The following is an 18,924-nucleotide window of genomic DNA, read 5'->3' as shown; positions in this document are numbered from 1 at the left end:
GTCAGTCGTCTGACCTGACGCTGGTTGCAAAAAGATTGTTTTACTGCTTGGAAAACATTTCAGGTGCTCTGCTGATGCAGTCTCGTGCATTCACCAGGTTCCACTTTGTAATTGGCCTAGACTTTATTATCGCAAGGTAAGCTATGTCTGTGGAGAAGCTAAAAGTGCTCCACGCTCCAAGCGCTTGGAATAAGCCCCAGAAAGGTTGGGTTGGCACAGGCCCAGAAGGTCATGCAAAGAGAAAATGCAATGTCCTTAGAGATGTGTACCACAGTTGGTTTTTTATTGCTTCCGCTGCTTTCTGGCGTTACAGTATCGGTTTACTGTAACTAGACGTCATGCTGGGGGAGGGCCTCACTGAGGTTTCCAGCAGAATGCTGGGAAATGTAGTCTCGTTGTTCCTACAGCCAGTAGAATCAGGATGCAGAATATACAGAAATGGTTATTATTATAAATGTATTATTTGTTATTATAAATCAGAAGTGATTCACTTGTTCTTGGTGTATCTCTTGCTGTGTCGCCCTCTCTCAAGCCTTCCCCTTTTGCATGTATTCTGTATCTTCTCTGGGTGTGCCGCCAAAGGGTTGGGCATGGGTGCATCGTCTCTTCGAGCACTGTCCAGTGCGCACGTTATCTGTGCCTGATCTGATGCTTCATCAAGCTCCTCTCAGAGCAGGTGTTAATTGTGCCTGTGTTTTTAGAGTTCACCCATCGTCTCCAGCAAAGGGGAGACTGCTAAAACAGAGCCGTCCAAGCCTGCAGCTGGAGACAAAGCAGCCAAAGCGGCTGGAAAACCAGGGACACCACAGGAAGTGAAGCCAAAGGAGATGCCCAAGGTATCCAGCCAACCTCCTCAGGACAGGATACATGGGGGACCTTTGTATTTGGGTTTTCAGTCTTCTGATCATTCTTTTAATAACTTTTCCTTTTCGTCCTCATTGTGTGGTTGTACTAATCCCATTCATTGGTTCATGTCACTGTTCATATTCAGTGTCATCCTGCTGTACCATTGAAAGAGAATGTCTTTTTGTGAAATTCTGACTACAGGGGATCTTTTTCTGTCTGGCTTTTCCTGTGTCCTTGAATTTCTTATTTGATCTTACTGACAAACATCTTTTCATGGATATACCTGCTTTCTGTTCGTAATGGAGCCTTAAATTAAGAACCTTAGAGATTTGAGGAAATGTAGCGCAAGAATCCCCTATCCAGTCCTCATTGTGTTCAGTTTTGCATTGTTGTCTTTACATTAAATGCCTTTTTTTCCCCCCTTGTCTGGGGCTTCTCTACTCATACTGTTGGGAGTCCGGGTGCAAAGTTTCTTGAAGCAATGTTGTGGACTGATTTTAATCACACTTGTGTTGTTAGGGCGCACCCGTCTCACCGATCAAAGGGAAGCCTGTAAAGGTTGAGCCTGCAGCCGGAGCTGGAGGAGCTAGAACTGCAGCCAAACCGGGAAAGCCAGAGGAAGTCGGTCCTAAAGAGACACCGAAGGTACCCGGCATTGGACAGACAGTACGGGGGCTTTTCTATTTGGGTTTTGAGTCCTGGTGATCTGCATCATCCATCCATCATTTCAAAACTTGATTGTTTTTTTTTTGCATTTTTGACCTTCCCTCCATTTCAAGCTTCACGTTTTGCAGTCAGAGTTTGTGTCCTCTGACTCTTCACTAAAAACAGAATGGAGTGAGAAACTAACCTTCCGGGATCCTTTCTTTCACCCATGCATTCAGGCCTTGGTTTTCTGAACCAATCTTCTTCTTGATCTTAAATTCATGTCACTCGTCATCCTCCATGGAGCATAAACTTAGACACTTGGTGAAAACGGGCAGAAATCAACGGTTCAAAAACTTGTCTTTTTTTCTTCATTATTTGGGTCTTTTCTCTTGGTGTCCTTCTCTGGGGGTCCTGAACTCATGCAGTTCGGTTTGGGTGCTGAGCTTCTTCAAGCTCTTTTCTTGGTAGGTTTGAATGATACTAGTTTGTGTTACACACGTGTTCTTAGGCCAAACCCAGTTCTCCAAGCAAAGCGGGCCCAGCGAAGCCGGCGGCTGCAGTAGATGGAGCGGGCAAAGCGGCCAAAGCAGCTGAAGCGGCAGTCACGAGGGGAAAGCCAGAGGAAGTGAAGCCTAAAGAGACGCCAAAGGTATCCAGCCAAACCTGAGCTGTGGGGTTTGCATCTTCCTCATCCTTCCTTCAATACATTTTCCATCTTAGTTTCATCATCTGTCCTCATCTCTAGTAGCTATTAGTTATGTCCTTGGGACTTAGGACTTAGGAGCAAGGTGAGACTGACTGTCAGGGATCATTTTTCAACCCATACTCTGTCTTCCTCTTGATCCCTGTCTTTCTGCTGAGAAGAGATCTCCCTCTTCATCATCATTTCCTGAGCACACTCACACTCCTCATTCATGGAATGTAAGACGTGAGAAAAAGGTGATCCTCTGTCTGAAACTCATCTTCCATTCTGGGTCTTTTCTGGGCCATGAATGTCCTTCATGGTTTTGTTCTCTTGGGGTCCTGCATTCATGCAGAAGGGTTTGGGTGATTAGCATCTTCAAACCTTCTTGTGGGCTAGTTTTAATTACGCTTGTGTTCTTAGAGCAAACCCAGTGAGTCGAGCAAGCTGGACCCTGCAAAGCCTGCAGCTGCGGCTGCAGTTGACGGAGCAACCAAAGCGGCAGCTGAGGCCTCGAAGGGAAAAGCCAAACAAGTGAAGCCTAAAGAGGGAACCAAGGTACCTGGCCAAATATGAGCTGGACAGAGGATACATGGGGACTTCTATGTTTCCGTTTTTGAGTCTTGGTGGTCTACTTCATCATTCTCCAGAAATGAAGAGCCATCTCTCACTCTAAACCAGACAACTCATAGAGAGATGTGGCAGTGAGGTACAGCTACAGTACAGGTTGTGACTCCCAATCCATTTCTGAAAATCTCCTGTCATTGGAAGATGGCAAGACAAGAAACACTCTTTTCCGTGGATTGCCCACAAGTAGGTCATTACTGTAGAACATCCCTACATATTAACATCTAGGTAGAGTAGTTTTATGTTCTGTTTTTTCTTACTTGTAGCTGGACTGATAAGAACATTTAAAGGTTTTCATAAGATCCAGGGTTAACTTCAGCCATCACTCCTGTACAGTGCTAATTTATAAATGCTTGCTATGTTTCAAGCAACCCTGATTTCTGCTTTTCTGTGAGAAACATTCCTGTGCTTTTGTTCAGATTGTAATTGTTTTATCTGATGACTCAGTCAGGATTTTATCTTTGGCAATCTGTGGGCAATTATTTGCCCCGGAATTAAAGAAGAATGAGTTGCATGGGTTACTGAAAAACATCAATAATGAAGGAACAATAGGTTTCTTTAAATTCTCTTTATGTTCCCTTTGCCCTTGTGTCCTTCCTGTAGCAAAGACAATGTAAAGCAATACAGGGGTATGCAGAATTGGATTTTCTTAATGAAAAGAAGTTAACACAATATAACATATTTCTGCATAATTGATTGCACATGCACTTTATATTTAAGAAATAACTCATGACAAGCGGTGGTATATAGAAATGTTATCATAGTTAAGGGGCGTTGTTTGGCTCGACGCGTAGTGGAAGGTCGCAATCCCCGTAGCTGTGATAAAATTTCTACAGTATATATACCATGTCCTGCAGTGAGTTTTTATAAAACCGTTACCAAACATCATAATAAAGATATTATAGACACAATCTAATTAAAACAGTTTTTATTAACAATTTCATTACAAGAATAAGAATATGAATAATTTACCAGAAGATAGTTCCTGCTGCTAGCAGATAGTCCCTGGTGGTTGCCATGTAACATTAGTAAACTCTAACATTGTTCTGCTGAACTCATTAGCTAGTTATCTCGCAAGCTACTGTCAGTGAGCAAACAAGGGTTTATGCCTGTTTCATGTTTATTTGTAAGTTCCTATTGTACAGGCACTGAAAAACTTTCCAACATTCGTGGGTTCATGTTGCGTAGGTGCGTTATATTCTTTGGAGAAGTGCTGCTCTGCTTTCTCCGGCCCACAAGTTTTGGTCACCTTAATGAAAGCCCTGCCACTTCTGCCTGCTTACGGACACAAATTTCTCTCCCAAATCAAGACCCACATCGGATAGTTTCTGAATCACGTGGAAGTGGGGGCAGTGTGTAGCTCTGCATCCCTGCTTACTTGCAAATTCTATTGCAAGTGATTCATGTGCATCAGGGAGCATCACATTTTTTTTCCACTTTGACTTAAATGGCTGCTTCACTGCGGAGAGATACTTGCAATAGAACTGGAAACAAGCATTAGAACTCACAGCAGTGGCATATATTTTGTCACTGCTATGAAGCTATCAGATAGCTAGATTTTTCCTGCCCATTTTATTATTGCTTATATTTTAACAGATTAAAAAATACAGCATTAAATGTGGCATGTGCAATAGTTTGGGCACCCGTTTGACAGCGCTTAGTAATCCCTTGGTAGAAAGACAGCTGTAGTTTATTGTACTATTCCAGCTTCTTTTCCACTCTTACATGCAGAACTCTTCTAGGGTGAAAATGCGCAGCATGTTTGATAAAATAAATAAAATTGAAGTGCAGCGGTAAAGGGCATTTCAATAATCTTTTGTTCCTTTAAGTAGCTTGTGGTTGAACTGCCAAACCATGTCTACAATGTTGCTGGCACTACCACTGGGCACATCCTGTGCCGCTATTCCTTGCTCCTAGATAGATTGATAGTTTGTTTGACCTATTTGCATGCCAATCTCAGCAAGTATTTTAATCTTATATTGAGAAATTGTTTAGCTAGGTGTCTAGCTTACCAAGAGTGACTTACAAGTTGGGGTATATAACGATGCTGGAGGAAAAACTCACAACAAATAGAAAACCAATTAAGTAATTTGCTTGTGTCTCTGTCTTTGTAAATCTGTCTCTGTCTTTGGCCTGCAGATCCAGGTGGAGGTGGAACGCACTTCTGTCACAAAATCAGCTGAGGTGGGCATTACCCCCCTTGGCCCACCCCCTTTGCACTGTGCATCTTGGCAGTACAGTGTAGTGCATGTCCTCAGTTTTCTTGTGTGTGTGTAGGAGCCTGTTCTGGACCCCTTTGCGGCTCTTGCTGGCAGTTTACCCTCCGAGGCCCTGGTCCCCACAGCACCAGTTTACACAGGTCCCGAGGTCACGGAGGTACTGACCTCACTGTCTGTCTGTCTGTCTGTCTGAATACCACGTATATTGTGACTGAGCATGTAACCATGCATGTGAATTACATGCTCTGTTCTAGTGTGTTACATAATACTTATGTGTTGCATTGCATGTGGGTGTCACATTTCCGTGTGCTTTAACACGTGTGTCGCATGTCCCAGCATCACATCACAATGGAAGATGAGCCTGTGTGTGGGGAGGACGATGACACATTACCACCTGGATACAGATTTGAAAACATGGTCAGTCCTTTCTTACCCTGTTCCCTTTCCTTTTCTAACCCTCTCCATTTCCTCTTCCTCTCCGACCCTCTCCATTTCCTCTTCCTCTTCCAACCCTCTCCACTTCCTCTTCCTAGGAGCGACATGGCCCAGTCAGTAAGAGCAGTCGTCTGGCAGTTGGGGGGTTGCTGGTTAAATCCCCTGCCTGGGCTGTGTTGAAGTGTCCCTGAGCAAGACACCTAACCCCCAAATGCTCCCGACGAGCTGGTCGGTGCCTTGCATGGCAGCCAATTGCCGTTGGTGTGTGAGTGTGTGTATGAATGGGTGAATGAGAAGCATCAATTGTACAGCGCTTTGGATAAAGGCGCTATATAAATGGCAACCATTTACCATTTTCCTCTCCAACCTCCCACTTCCCCTTCCTCTTCCGACCCTCGCCACTTCCTCTTCCTCTCATAACCTTCTCCACTTCCTCTTCCTATTGTAAATCAGTTGCATTATTGACATACTATAGACTGGGTGTTTGCCCCACCTTCTTGGCATTGAGATCCTGTTCTATGCCTGCTATTTGCTCTGGCCTCTTTTTCTACATGGCAACCGCACATTTAACAAATAAATTAGAGACGGCTTCAGAGTTTTCTCGCCAAATTAACTTTGTTGTGTTGTCTTTTTTTTGTCTTTCCAAGGATAAGAATATCCCTGTACCAGAAGCCAAGCCCACGGTAAGAGTTCACGTATCTGAAGTCCTCATTAGTAATCAGCCAGTTTCTAAAGAATGCTCACACACTGCAGAAAAGTCTTTAGTGTTTAAGACTTAAAGTCTTATTTTTTTCTCTCAATTACATAATATTAGCTTGCTTTAAGGTACTGTTTGCTTGACATTTTCTTATTTCAAATCTTGCAATTTGTCAACATGGTCTCAATTCAAGGTTTTGTCTTATTTGGCAAAAATAAGATAAATTAAATTGAAATATAGGACTAAAATGCTTGTTAAGATTGAATCATTTTTCTTGTTATTGAAGTGCATTTGCTCTAAACCCTGCAGGACATGCGTAAACCCGTCAAACAGCATTAATGCGCATGCTGTCCTTGCATGAACTCCAGACAAGGGCCAGAAAGTTAAATGAATTAAAGATTATCAGATAGAAAAGCGAGGAATGAGTACAATTTATCGGTTCACACGAGAGATTCGTAGATACGGATTCACACACCTATGATGCTTTTGAAATCTGGCTGAATGAACAGCCACAGGTTTTGGGCATCTGTGAGACCCATCTACTTTAGGCCCAAACCAGGCTTTTCTTATCTTGACAAGTTGCCACTCACATGTTGCCTTCTTGCAGTCAGTGCTGTGTACTAAATGAACGGACAGCTACACTGTACACTGCAAAAGTGTTATATTTAGATTTCAATATCAATATATAGCTGTCACAAAACCAGCTGAGGTGAGCATTAATTGGCCTACCCCCATATCATTTGTGTTACATCTTTGTTAAATCAGTCAAAAATGGGGGACACAGCTTCACTCATTTCAAGATTTGGCAATGGGGTAAGAACATTTCATTGTCTAGCAATTTAAAACAAGCTAATATTTTCTACTCGAGAGGAAAAAAATATATTACAAGACTAAAACTTGTTGAGATCGACTTTCTTTGCTAGTACGGTGAATTCAGGTAATTTGTAAATGCAGTTTCTGAGTCTGCCCTCACCACCTGTCCATCTAATGTGTATAAGTAATGTGTTTAAAATCAACTTTTTAGAAGAACATTGGTATAATTTTCTCTTGAGTTTAATGTAGCTGATGTGGGTGTGGCTGTTAGCTTTATTGACAGTGCATCTTTGCTCACACGTCATGTTTTCTTCTCTCTGGCTCCCACCACTCAATGATGAACTTAGGCACCCCCTAGTGGAAGGTTCAGTAATGTACTTTTACGGCACAAACAAGCACAGTATTTATGCTTTTAATTTGACAGAAAAAAAAAAGACAAAAGTTAAAGAATTACACATTACTACCGTGAAAAATCTGATAATGTTGTGATAACCTTTCATATAGCACCAATATCAAACTCACGTCAGAGTAAAACAATTTACGGGTTATTAGAGGACAATTCACAGGAAGAACGAGGAGCACAATCTGAGGAAGGAGATGGCAAAAGGTAACAACTGTTTGTGTACGTGTGTGCCAACTCGTGTTTTAATTTCCCAGAAACCTTTGAGCACTGACGAAGCTCTGGAGTCTCTCTCTTTCGGGTTTGTGAGCTCTTCACCGCCCTGCCTCCAGCAGAAACAGCCTGTAAGTCACCAAAGTGCCTCATCACTTCCTGTCTACAGTAAACAAAGTACTGCATTCAATCAATGTTGAGTCAATGGCAAAATAACCAATAACCAGATCTAGGGGGCACTGTGGGCATTTAATCGACCTTAACACTGTTACAAAGTGAGCAGAATCTTAATGTATGACGTGGCAAGTAAAGAGCTCTGTTCCACTGCTACGTGTCTTACTCCTGGCTTAGTGGCTTAACACTAGTTCATCAGCTTTGTTTTGGAAAGATTTTGTACACAATATCTTCTATTGCTCCACCACAATACACCACAAGTTTTATGGCAATAAACACGGAAGTACAGAGTTATGTACAGAAATGAAGAACATCGTGTTAGGAATAGAAATGTGATATCAACAAAAAGGCACAGGGAGCCCATTTATATATTAATAAGTATAATGTTAACCTAACATTGTAACAAAAGAAAGCGCTCCAAGATAGAGAACCTATCTTTACATAGTTGTGCCTATAACATTATCCCAAAAGGAAATCCAAAGCGACAAAGAAACAAACAAAGGATATCTAAAGAGGGTCAGGGGAGCCATGGTGGATTCTGAAGAGGTAAGTCTTCAGTCTACATTGGAAGATGGACAGGGTTTCTGTTTTCCCAACTGTTGTACGAAGCTCATACCACCAACACCGATGTATGGAGGGGGAAGGGGGAAGTAAGAGTTATGTGTCATAGCAATGATAAGACCGGCCATGGGAGGATATGACAGAACCAAGAGGCTTACAGAGAGAGAACAGGAGAGGACCAAGAACCAAACCCTGAGGGACACCTGTTGAGAGGTTTTGCAGTCTCAAAACTGCCCTCCGCACATACAGACACACACAACCTGGAAGTAGGGACTGTGGAGAAAGAAGGCGGACCAGATCCCCAAAGCGCTCAGGGAAGGTCAACCCTTTCGAAAGTTGCAGGGGGAAGTCAAGGAGGATTAGAAGAGAAGAGAGGAGTCGAACGGAAAGTGAGCAGAAAAAGAAGAGAAGACACTGATCATATTGGAGGGGGGTGAACATCAGATTGGGTGCAGAGCAGTTTCTCAGTGTGACCAGGCAAAGCTGGTTTCCTGCTCTGGGGGTAGAGGGTGACTGCAGCAAGGCAAGGTCAAAGGTGAGGATCAGAGGGAGGGAAGCCATCTTACTGGGAGCTCTGCATATGGATGTATAAGTCTCCCAGCTGAACCAGGGAGATAAGCATGATTTTCCAGCTCTTCAAGAAAGTCAGCCAGTGGGCCTGTTGAACAGCAGGGAGCACTAATGAACAGGTCTGTTATTATTTCACGATAGCAACGGGGGTTATTAACAGTCACAGAATGAAGTCAAACGAAGAGCATATCTAAAATGAAGCAAACAGAAGATCTCCTGGAGGAGGAAACGGGCAGAGCAGACTCATGACATTACATTAATGGCATTTGGCAGACGCTCCTATCCAGAGCGACGTACAGTTGATTAGACTAAGCAGGAGACAATCCTCCCCTGGAGCAGTGCAGGGTTAAGGCCTTGCTCAAGGGCCCAACGGCTGTGCGGATGTAATCATGGCCACACTGGGGATCGAACCGCCGACCTTGCGGGTCCCAGTCATGTACCTCAACCACTACGTTACAGGTCACCACTCAGCGTACTTGCCGGACAGCCAGAGGATGAGGATGAAGAAGGCTGGGGTTGTCTGGACTTCTTGATTGAGTGATGGAGAGAAACTTGAGGGAGGAGTAGGTCGAGATGAAGCTGGCCTTGCAAGCTGCCGATTAGCAGTTCCATAGTTCCCCTGCTTCTCTAAGGCTGTCACAGGGGGACACGGGAGGGTAGAGGTTGTTTAGGAGGGTAGAGAGCTGGTTGGAGAGGTAAGGGATTGCTCCCCCCCAACCCTGCCCCAAAAAAGACAACTCTTTTGCTTATGTGAACTGCTTGAAATGACAGGAATGTTGCTGGAAGGATCCAGTAAGGGTCCCTGTACTGCTGTGTCACCAGGCTCTCTCTCTCTCTCTCTCTCTCTCTCACTCACTCTCACTCATACCCTCTATCTATCTCTCTCCCCTCTTTCTCTCTCTATTTCTCTCTCTCTCTCCATAATCTATTCTCTTTCCCCTCCTCCAGAAAGCAGAGATTGCTGCAAGCGCTTCATCAGCAGGACCATTGAAGTCAGCAGCACCACCTGCTGACAAGAAGCCTAAATTAGAGAAGGTACTTCAGATTGAATTCAGTTGAATGAATGAGAGTGAAGTCACAGTAAAAGCAAGCAATTTAAGGAGGTTTCAAGCTGAGGAATGTTGGGGGTGTGATTGGCTCAGATTTGTCTGTGAGTTCATCCATTTTCTATGTTGAACACTGTTATTCCTGTTAAATATGCTTGTTAGAGTATAGTATTCGTAAATGTATTTGTGTAGAGTTTGGCATGATTTAGGTTAGTGGTGAGAGACATTGCCACATATAGTTAGGTCCTGAGGAAGAGAGGGTGGCCTGATTGCTCACTGTGCTCATTGCGCCCCCATTTGCCCAGGGTGCTGAGGGCTTCTCTCTGGCGGGGGCTGTGGAGTCACCCAAACCCCCTGCTGACAAGAAGCCCAAGAGTGATGAGGTGAGTTTGTGATGTCACCGTTCACTGCCCCAACAGCCAATCAATGAATTATATTTATTCATTTATTTATGAGGAAAGGAAATAGAGAAATTTATTAGAAATTCATACCTTGAATTTAATGTTAATTTTTTATTTTTTATTTTTGGTTGTAAAAATGCCTTTGGCACAATGTATTCTGGGTTTGTCCTGTGTTTACTGTGATGGTGAAGAAAGGGGTCTTTGTATCTCTGAGTCTCTCTCTCCCTGTTTCTGCCATCACCCCATGGTCAGTCCATGTCTCTGGATGCTCTGAGCGCTCTAGAGGACCTTCTGCCAACCGCCGAACCCACACCAGAGCCCCCCAAAGTCCGACCTGAGGACATGGTCAAGGTACTGACACAACCTAAACCTTCAGAGCAACCGATCTACTACTTCCAATTTGTGAAGCAGACTTCATGGATTTTGAAAGCCCAGGATGGGAAATTAAATTGAATTGTTGAAATGCATAGCTGAAACTGTGCATTTGTGTGTGTGTGTCTCACAGGTGGATAAGTTGAAGTCAAAGGATGCTGTGAGAGTAGGAGAGAGGGAGGACACCCTTCCACCAGACTACAGGTTCAAAGAGGAGGACCTGAAGGATCTGCCCCCACCAAAAGTAGAGGTAAAAACATTTACAGACTTACAGGTACTCACTGTAGAACACACATCTGTGAACAAAAAAGTGAATGTTTGGTCTTGATTTCCTCCTCACCTACAGACTGATGTAAAATCACAACTGTCATTGAGTAGGTCATTGACATGGTGCCTGACCAGACTCACATGCCTCTCTGTCCCCTCCCCCCTCAGCCCTCTTTGGACCCAGGGGAAGCTCTGGACTTCTTGTCTGGAGGTTTCGACACCCCTGCAGTCGCCCCCACCGTCCAGGCCCCAGTACCCCCCTCCACTAAGGCTCCCAAAAAGGTACGAGCGCCCCTTCACTGCAAGGACCCAGCTATTTCAAAAGACCTTCACTTATCTGTTTGCTCTAGACATGGCATACCAGGCAACCCTCCTGCTTACAAAGGCACATGACCACACATTCACCTAAAATATCAATTTAGTAAAAAATGCAATGTGTCTCTCCAACCCTGGATATCGGTTTGTAGTAGTTGAACTGTATTTGTATCCACAAAAAAATATCTAACTTATATCGGATAGTAGGACTTATCTTCTGGTGGACTCATCCCTATTAACTAGCTAACAATAACTAGCTAGCCCATATGAGCCAAGGGAAATGGATTGGAATCTTATTCTCCAGTCTTTCTCCAGTGTTTTGAAAAATATCAGACCTACAGCAATTCTTTGGGCCATCATGGCCAGCTAACATAGCTAATAATGGCAGCTACCTAACGTTACTGAAACATTAGGTAGCTTGGTTAGCTTTGGGTTAGCCACCAAGGCGACCCCACCTCTCCAGCACTAATCCTGCAAGCTGAAATCACTGTTCTATTAGCCACATGCTATTCAGACACAGCACACAAAGGAAAAATGGTCACACCCAGAAATGTTCCGAACACTTCAGAATAACAAATACAGGCAGACGAGCAAAAACTGAACACAGAACACAGAAGTGAACACAGACACAGGTTGCCAGTGTATCATAGTAATGACTGAGCATGTTTGTTTTATAATATTTTCAAGGTGAAAATCCTGCATAGTATGCCTCTAAAATGAAGAACTGGTAGAAATGAGGAATGTTATTGGAATTTAGTAAGAGGTTTTAGTAAAGGGTGTCTGTGCTGCTATATTACCAAATTCAAGCCTCTCTCTCTCTATGTCTCTCACTCTCACTCACTCACTCAAAAACTACTGTGTTCTCTCTCTACCCCTCTCTACCCCTCTCTAGCCCTCAAGGGATGCAGTAGACGCTCTAGACCTCCTCTCTGGAGATTTGGCTGCATGTGAAGCTGCTCCTGTGGTTCAGGCACCTCTCCCCCAAAAAGCTGCTTCCCCCAAAAAGGTAAGAGCAAAATATCTTGTGACTTGGTTGGACAAAATCCCTTTGACTCTCATTCAAACCAGAATACTACTTCCTCTGCATGATGTTATAGTTTTGCACAGACAATAAATCCAGCAGTCCTGCTCTCTCAAAATCATCATCCTCTCTCCTCTCTCTGTTCCTGAATGTAGAAAGCCCCTCCCACTGCAGCGTCTGGCCCCGCCCCCTGCCCCGCCCCTGCAGCTGCCACCGCGGCTAAAACTGATGAGGTGTGCACCGCTGTAAAATACCTCATCACCTTCTGTTTTACCGGAGGTTTCAGTATCAGAATTAGTCCTGCTCATGATTTGGGTCTATCGCTTTATTGCCTAAAAAGAACAAATTTAAAAATTAATTGAAAAATCCTTTAATGAATATAATTAACCCTGGTTGTAAGAGTGAAAATGATGGAGAGAGGAAGCATTATGTTGATTTAAAGTGTACTTCTTGAATTTAATGTAGAAACCGTTTTTAAACAAATTGACTGTTGGTTATAAAAATGTATTCTAGGTGTGTCCTGTGTCTACTGTGACGGTGAAGAAAGGGGTCTTTGTATCTCTGAGTCTCATGTCTCTCTCTCCCTGCTTCTGCCATCACCCCATGGTCAGTCCATGTCTCTGGATGCTCTGAGCGCTCTAGAGGACCTTCTGCCAACCGCCGAACCCACACCAGAGCCCCCCAAAGTCCGACCCGAGGACATGGTCAAGGTACTGACATCAGAGCTGCTCCACTACTTCCTTGTCCAGCAGACTGATTTTCTGTTGAAAGCCCGGGATTGGTTAGGATTTGTTTTAAACTGTGTCTTACTATGTAAATACTGTATATGATTTTGAACAGCTGACATAAGTGTTCCGAAGTGTGTTGTATTTTTTTCTGCATGACACAAAGTACTGCCTGAATCATCTTTATATATTCTTCAGCTGATTCACAAGGGGGGGAATTCAGTCCCAAAGCCTTCTATCCACAGTTACAGAAGTGAAAAGAGTTTTTTGCTTAATTTGTGAAGTCCGGGTGAATTCTTATTAAAAATGAAAAGGTACCCAGTTCTGTAGAGTAAAGTAAAGTGTAACTCGGATAAATGTCGAGCAATTAAACAATTAACAGTGATAAAATCAATCCACCTACAGCAGTTGTCCTTTATGCAAGTTTCAGAATACATATTTGAACCAGGTCTGCCCAAAGCCTGAATGTGTGTGTGTGTCTGTGTGTGTGTGTCTGCGTGTGTGTGTGTGTGTGTGTGTCTGCGTCTGCGTGTGTCTGTGTGTGTGTGTCTCTGTGTGTGTGTGTCTGTATCTGTGTGTGTCACAGGTGGATACGTTGAAGTCAAAGGATGCTGTGAGAGTAGGAGAGAGGGAGGACACCCTTCCACCAGACTACAGGTTCAAAGAGGAGGACCTGAAAGACCTTCCCCCACCCAAAGTAGAGGTAACAACATCTACTGACCTCCAGATACTCTCTACTTAGGGAATTGTTTCATTCCTCAACTCTGGGACCATCAAATCTGGACCTTCAATCCAAATGCAGCCCATGTTTTCTTTTCTTCTGGGTATTTATCTGAACAATTAGTGCTGCAGATTGGCCAGACTATGTTCACACGTGACTCCCAGGTAAAGGGAGGGTGGAAAACCAGAAGTGGACTGGATTTGATGAGCCTGAGCCCTGCCTCAACGGTTACCCGCTCAACCTATTACATTTCTATCCATGGCGGCACGGATGGTGCAGTGGGTAGCACTGCCGCCTCACAACAAGGAGGTCCTGGGTTTGAATTCCCATCGGCCGGGGCCTCTCTGTGTGGAGTTTGCATGTTCTCCCCGTGTCTGCGTGGGTTTCCTCTGGGTACTCCGATTTCCTCCCACAGTCCAAAGACATGCAGGTTAGGCTGATTGGAGAGTCTAAATTGCCCGTAGGTATGAGTGTGTGCGTGAATGGTGTGTGTGCCCTGCGATGGACTGGGGACCTGTCCAGGGTGTATTCCTGCCTTTCGCCCAATGTATGCTGGGATAGGCTCCAGCCCCCCTGCAACCCTGTTCAGGATAAGCAGGTTCAGATAATGGATGGATGGATGGATTTATATCCATTCTATCTTCCCATCTCACTGGCCAGCGGATTATGGGCTCCCCTCTATTGCTGGGTTCTTCCTGTAATTTCTTCTCTTCCGGAGGTTTTTTCTTACTACCTTTTGAGGGTTTTTCTCCCCACCGTCAAGTTTTTCTTACCTGATGTGTTTGCTGTTTGGGGGCTCAGGACTGGTGTTCACCCTTTTCCCCTTCTTCTGTTACTCTGTATAGCGTCTTTGTGGCAGTGTTCTGTAAAAGGCACTATACAAATGAATCTGAATTGGACTGAACTGAATTCACCCCCACATCCATGAAAAAGAGGAAATGTTTCGTCATGATTTCATCCTCACCTGCAGACTCATTTAACAGCCCAACTGTCACTGGGTAGCTTTGGCGATGTCCATCACCCAGGCGTCAAATCACCAGGCATCAGACCTGGGCCTGACCAGACTCACATGCCTCTCTGTCCCCTCCCCCCTCAGCCCTCTTTGGACCCAGGGGAAGCTCTGGACTTCTTGTCTGGAGGTTTCGACACCCCTGCAGTCGCCCCCACCGTCCAGGCCCCAGTACCCCCCTCCACTAAGGCCCCCAAAAAGGTACGAGCGCCCCTTCACTGCAAGGACCCACCACTTTTGATAGACCTTGAGTTGTCTAACGTTTTGCCTGTTTTCTGCTGTTCCCTACAAACCCGGGGTGCGTCCCAATACTCAAAAAATGGCGTCCGTCTTTCCTTCACTCGTTTCCTCCTCCTACTCGGAAGTGTGGGTAGAGGTGAAAAGGAGGGTGCATTTCTCAAGTATTGGGAGCACCCCTAGATTGTTCATTTTAGCCATTTTGTTTGATATTTGTGCGTTTGTACTGATGAGGTGTTGTGTTGTGTTGTGTTGTGTTGTGTTGTGTTGTGGTGAGGTGTTGATATGATACTCTCACACACACACCTTCTCTCGATCACTCACATACACATACATATCCTCTCCCCCTGTCCTTCTCTCAAAAACACTACTCTGTCCTCTCTCCACCCCTCTCTACTCCACTCTACCCCTCTGTGCCCCTCTCTACCCCTCTGTAGCCCTCAAGGGATGCAATAGACGCTCTTGACCTCCTCTCTGGAGATTTGGCCGCATGTGAAGCTGCTCCTGTGGTTCAGGCGTCTCTCCCCCCCAAAGCTTCCCCAAAAAAGGTAAGACCCCCCCCAGGGGTAAAAGGCCTTCCTTTGGCTCAGACCAGGGTCAAGTATGCATCCAAATAAAACCCTCCAGTCGATTGATGCTGTCAGTAGTACTAGCCCCCCTGATATGTTATTTGTACATTGCTTGTGGGATTTTACAAATGTTTCTCGCTCTCTCTCTCTCTTTCTCTCTCACTCTCACATGCACACACACACCCTCTCCTCAGCCCAAAGCGGAAGACGCGAAGGCCCTTGATGCGCTAGCCCCCAAAAAAGCCTCTGCTGTCCAGGCCCCATCTGCCCAGTCCCCCCAAAAGGTACGAGCCCTACACTAACCTATAGACAAAAATCTGACTTTTGTTTGTGAGCAAAATAGTTTACTTGTGACTTGATTGGACAAAATCCCTCTGAGTCTCATTCAAACCAGAATACTACTTCCTCTGCATAATGTTATAGTTTTGCACAGACAGTAAATCCAGCAGTCCTGCTCTCTCAAAATCATCATCCTCTCTCCTCTCTCTGTTCCTGAATGTAGAAAGCCCCTCCCACTGCAGCGTCTGGTCCCGCCCCCTGCCCCGCCCCTGCAGCTGCCACCACGGCTAAAACTGATGAGGTGTGCACCGCTGTAAAATACCTCATCACCTTCTGTTTGACCTGAGGTTTCAGTATCAGAATTAGTCCTGCTCATGATTTGGGTCTAAATATTTATTGCCTAAAAAGAACAAATTGAAAAATTAATTGAAAAATCCTTTAATGAATATAATTTTTCATTTTTTTAATTGATTTAACAAAATTAATATGGGGACGACCGTTAACCCTGGTCGTAAGAGTGAAAATCATGAAGAGAAAAATCATATTTATTACAAATATACTTGAATGTAATGTGGAAATGGAATTTTAATGAATTGGTTATAAAAATGCCTTTGGCACAATGTATTCTGGGTTTGTCCTGTGTTTACTGTGACGGTGAAGAAAGGGGTCTTTGTATCTCTGAGTCTCTCTCTCCCTGTTTCTGCCATCACCCCATGGTCAGTCCATGTCTCTGGATGCTCTGAGCGCTCTAGAGGACCTTCTGCCAACCGCCGAACCCACACCAGAGCCCCTCAAAGTCCGACCTGAGGACATGGTCAAGGTACTGACATCAGAGCTGACGTTAGCTAACAGTTTGTAAAGTTAGTGCTCGACTAAGAAAAATGGCTGCTGATGGGGAGAAAATGCTGAGAAAACAGAAGTTGGTAATTATTTGGCTGTTATATATAATACACTCTAATCAATGTAATATCAGTTCTTGCCATTACAAATAAATTTCAGGTAAGGAATGAATCATCTAGCTGGCATTGTTAGACTTAAGTTGCATCCATTTGTATTAAAAAAAGCAGTAATGGTGAGCTAAATGGAATGTTCATTTCAAATCCTTTAACAGTAACTCTTTACTGCAAACATAGTTCACCACAAAAGTTTGCTATCATGAACACACATCAGGATTGGTTAGGATGTCATGTGAATTTTTTCCTTTATTTATATATATACCATTTTGGACAGCTGAATGTAAGATTGCATTGCTTTCCAATCAGAACCGTACAGTTACTAGCCATTCCTGTTCACTGCAAGAGGACCTCGTTAAGGTCAAGACCTGTCCATCACAACCCCCTTGAGAACAGAATGACCTTCCTGTTAAAATGGCAGGCATTTATATTGCGCCTTTATCCAAAGCGCTGTACAATTGATGCTTCTCCATTCACCCATTCATACACACACTCACACACTCACACACCGACACACCAACGGTGATTGGCTGCCATGCAAGGCCCCGACCAGCTCGTCAGGAGCATTTGGGGGTTAGGTGTCTTGCTCAGGGACACTTCGACACAGCCCGGGCGGGGGATCGAACCGGCAACCCTCCGACTGAAGACGACTGCTCTTTCTGCCTGAGCCATGTCACCCCTGTTGTTTAACTGTGAAGGAATATTGCCTGAGGCTCACAGCTGCCCTCTCTCCTCCTGGTTGGCATAGTAACGGTCTTTGTTCATACCCTTCATGAATATTAATAAGGATTTGGCAAATCATAGAGTTCATTGAACATTTAAACACCATGCTAAGAACCCAGAGCTCAATATTTGCATTAAATAGAATATCTGTGTTAGCACCGTGGCTGGAGGTCAGCTCCATTTTACCCTGATCTGCACAAAGCCTAAATATTCTGTGTGTGTCTGTGTCTGTGTGTGTATGTGTGTATTTCTGTCTGTGTGTCTGTGAATGTGTGTGTGTGTGTGTGTTTGTCTCACAGGTGGATAAGTTGAAGTCAAAGGATGCTGTGAGAGTAGGAGAGAGGGAGGACACCCTTCCACCAGACTACAGGTTCAAAGAGGAGGACCTGAAAGACCTTCCCCCACCCAAAGTAGAGGTAAAAACATGTACAGACTTACAGTACAGATTCTCTGCACTCCCTCTGTGAGGGCCCAAAATGGTTGGTCACAAACAAAACACAGGGGTCACATTTTTATCTCTCCGGTCAAAATCTTTTAAAAATGTATAATCCCAACACCACTGGGTTGCCTTGACAACACACACTACCCAGGCTTAGTATGCCATCTGCATCTCTGTCCCTTCAGCCCTCTTTGGACCCAGGGGAAGCTCTGGACTTCTTGTCTGGAGGTTTCGACACCCCTGCAGTCGCCCCCATCGTCCAGGCCCCAGTACCCCCATCCTCTAAGGCCCCCAAAAAGGTATGAGCGCCCCTTCACTGCAGGGACCCAGCTGCTTCAAAAGAGCTTCACAGAGACACAGCTTCCGAACAAGACGCTGTACCTGTTTGTGCAGGCAGGCTAAGAGCTGAGCAGATCTGACCAGAAGGGGTCGCTGGTGTGCAACCAGAGGCAGCCGGCTTTACCCTGACTGCAGACCTCACCAACACCTCTGTCCTGACTACCCCCTCTGTGCCCCTCTCTACCACTCTGTAGCCCTCAAGAGATGCAGTAGAGGCTCTTGACCTCCTCTCTGGAGATTTGCCCGTATGTGAAGCTGCTCCTGTGAGTCGGATGGCTCCCCCCCCCAAAGTTTCCCTAAAAAAGGTAAGAGCCCTCCCCAGGGGTAAACGGGTATAAGCCTCAGATCAGACCAGGGTGATTATGTGTCCAAAATAAAACCTCCAGCAGATTGGAGCTGTCAGTAATGTTTCAGTATGCAGTGTGTTTTCCTTAAAAAGGATTCGGTGAGGGTCTGTGAGCTGCTATGTCACTGAATTCAAGTGTGAATTTTAAATTCCCCCTCTATCTGCCTCTATCTCCTTATTTCCCTCTCTCCTGTCCTGCCGTTTTATCTCTCTCCCTTGCTCTCTGTCTCTCACTCTCTCTCTCTCTCTCTCTCTCTCTCTCAGCCTGCTGACTCTG

The 18,924-nt window shown here is 44.8% G+C and overlaps 1 protein-coding gene across 23 annotated transcripts in view; it reads left to right on the top strand.

Moving 5' to 3' along the window:
- The window catches only part of cast (calpastatin), a 79,210-nt gene that overhangs the window by 51,151 nt on the left and 9,135 nt on the right, over positions 1–18,924 (top strand). For 7 of the 23 annotated variants that reach the window (XM_061262820.1, XM_061262819.1, XM_061262827.1 and 4 more), the window contains 27 exons: positions 702–836; positions 1,366–1,491; positions 2,003–2,143; positions 2,600–2,734; positions 4,943–4,987; positions 5,081–5,179; positions 5,359–5,439; positions 6,105–6,140; positions 7,625–7,711; positions 9,834–9,920; positions 10,237–10,314; positions 10,585–10,683; positions 10,838–10,954; positions 11,140–11,253; positions 12,179–12,292; positions 12,463–12,540; positions 12,919–13,017; positions 13,619–13,735; positions 14,850–14,963; positions 15,437–15,547; positions 15,763–15,852; positions 16,071–16,148; positions 16,569–16,667; positions 17,823–17,939; positions 18,148–18,261; positions 18,496–18,606; positions 18,912–18,924. The exon at positions 18,912–18,924 is cut by the window's right edge and continues 62 nt beyond it. In XM_061262820.1, the coding sequence (XP_061118804.1) occupies positions 702–836; positions 1,366–1,491; positions 2,003–2,143; positions 2,600–2,734; positions 4,943–4,987; positions 5,081–5,179; positions 5,359–5,439; positions 6,105–6,140; positions 7,625–7,711; positions 9,834–9,920; positions 10,237–10,314; positions 10,585–10,683; positions 10,838–10,954; positions 11,140–11,253; positions 12,179–12,292; positions 12,463–12,540; positions 12,919–13,017; positions 13,619–13,735; positions 14,850–14,963; positions 15,437–15,547; positions 15,763–15,852; positions 16,071–16,148; positions 16,569–16,667; positions 17,823–17,939; positions 18,148–18,261; positions 18,496–18,606; positions 18,912–18,924 (2,635 nt within the window). The remainder of the gene's footprint in view (positions 1–701; positions 837–1,365; positions 1,492–2,002; positions 2,144–2,599; positions 2,735–4,942; positions 4,988–5,080; positions 5,180–5,358; positions 5,440–6,104; positions 6,141–7,624; positions 7,712–9,833; positions 9,921–10,236; positions 10,315–10,584; positions 10,684–10,837; positions 10,955–11,139; positions 11,254–12,178; positions 12,293–12,462; positions 12,541–12,918; positions 13,018–13,618; positions 13,736–14,849; positions 14,964–15,436; positions 15,548–15,762; positions 15,853–16,070; positions 16,149–16,568; positions 16,668–17,822; positions 17,940–18,147; positions 18,262–18,495; positions 18,607–18,911) is intronic. The other 16 variants (XM_061262838.1, XM_061262839.1, XM_061262840.1 and 13 more) reach the window with 13 other exon arrangements.

This window comes from Conger conger, chromosome 12, assembly GCF_963514075.1.
Source record: "Conger conger chromosome 12, fConCon1.1, whole genome shotgun sequence".
Classification (NCBI taxonomy): domain Eukaryota; kingdom Metazoa; phylum Chordata; class Actinopteri; order Anguilliformes; family Congridae; genus Conger; species Conger conger.
The sequence above is the reverse complement of the archived record's forward strand: the minus strand, read 5'-3'. Positions and strand labels throughout refer to the sequence as shown.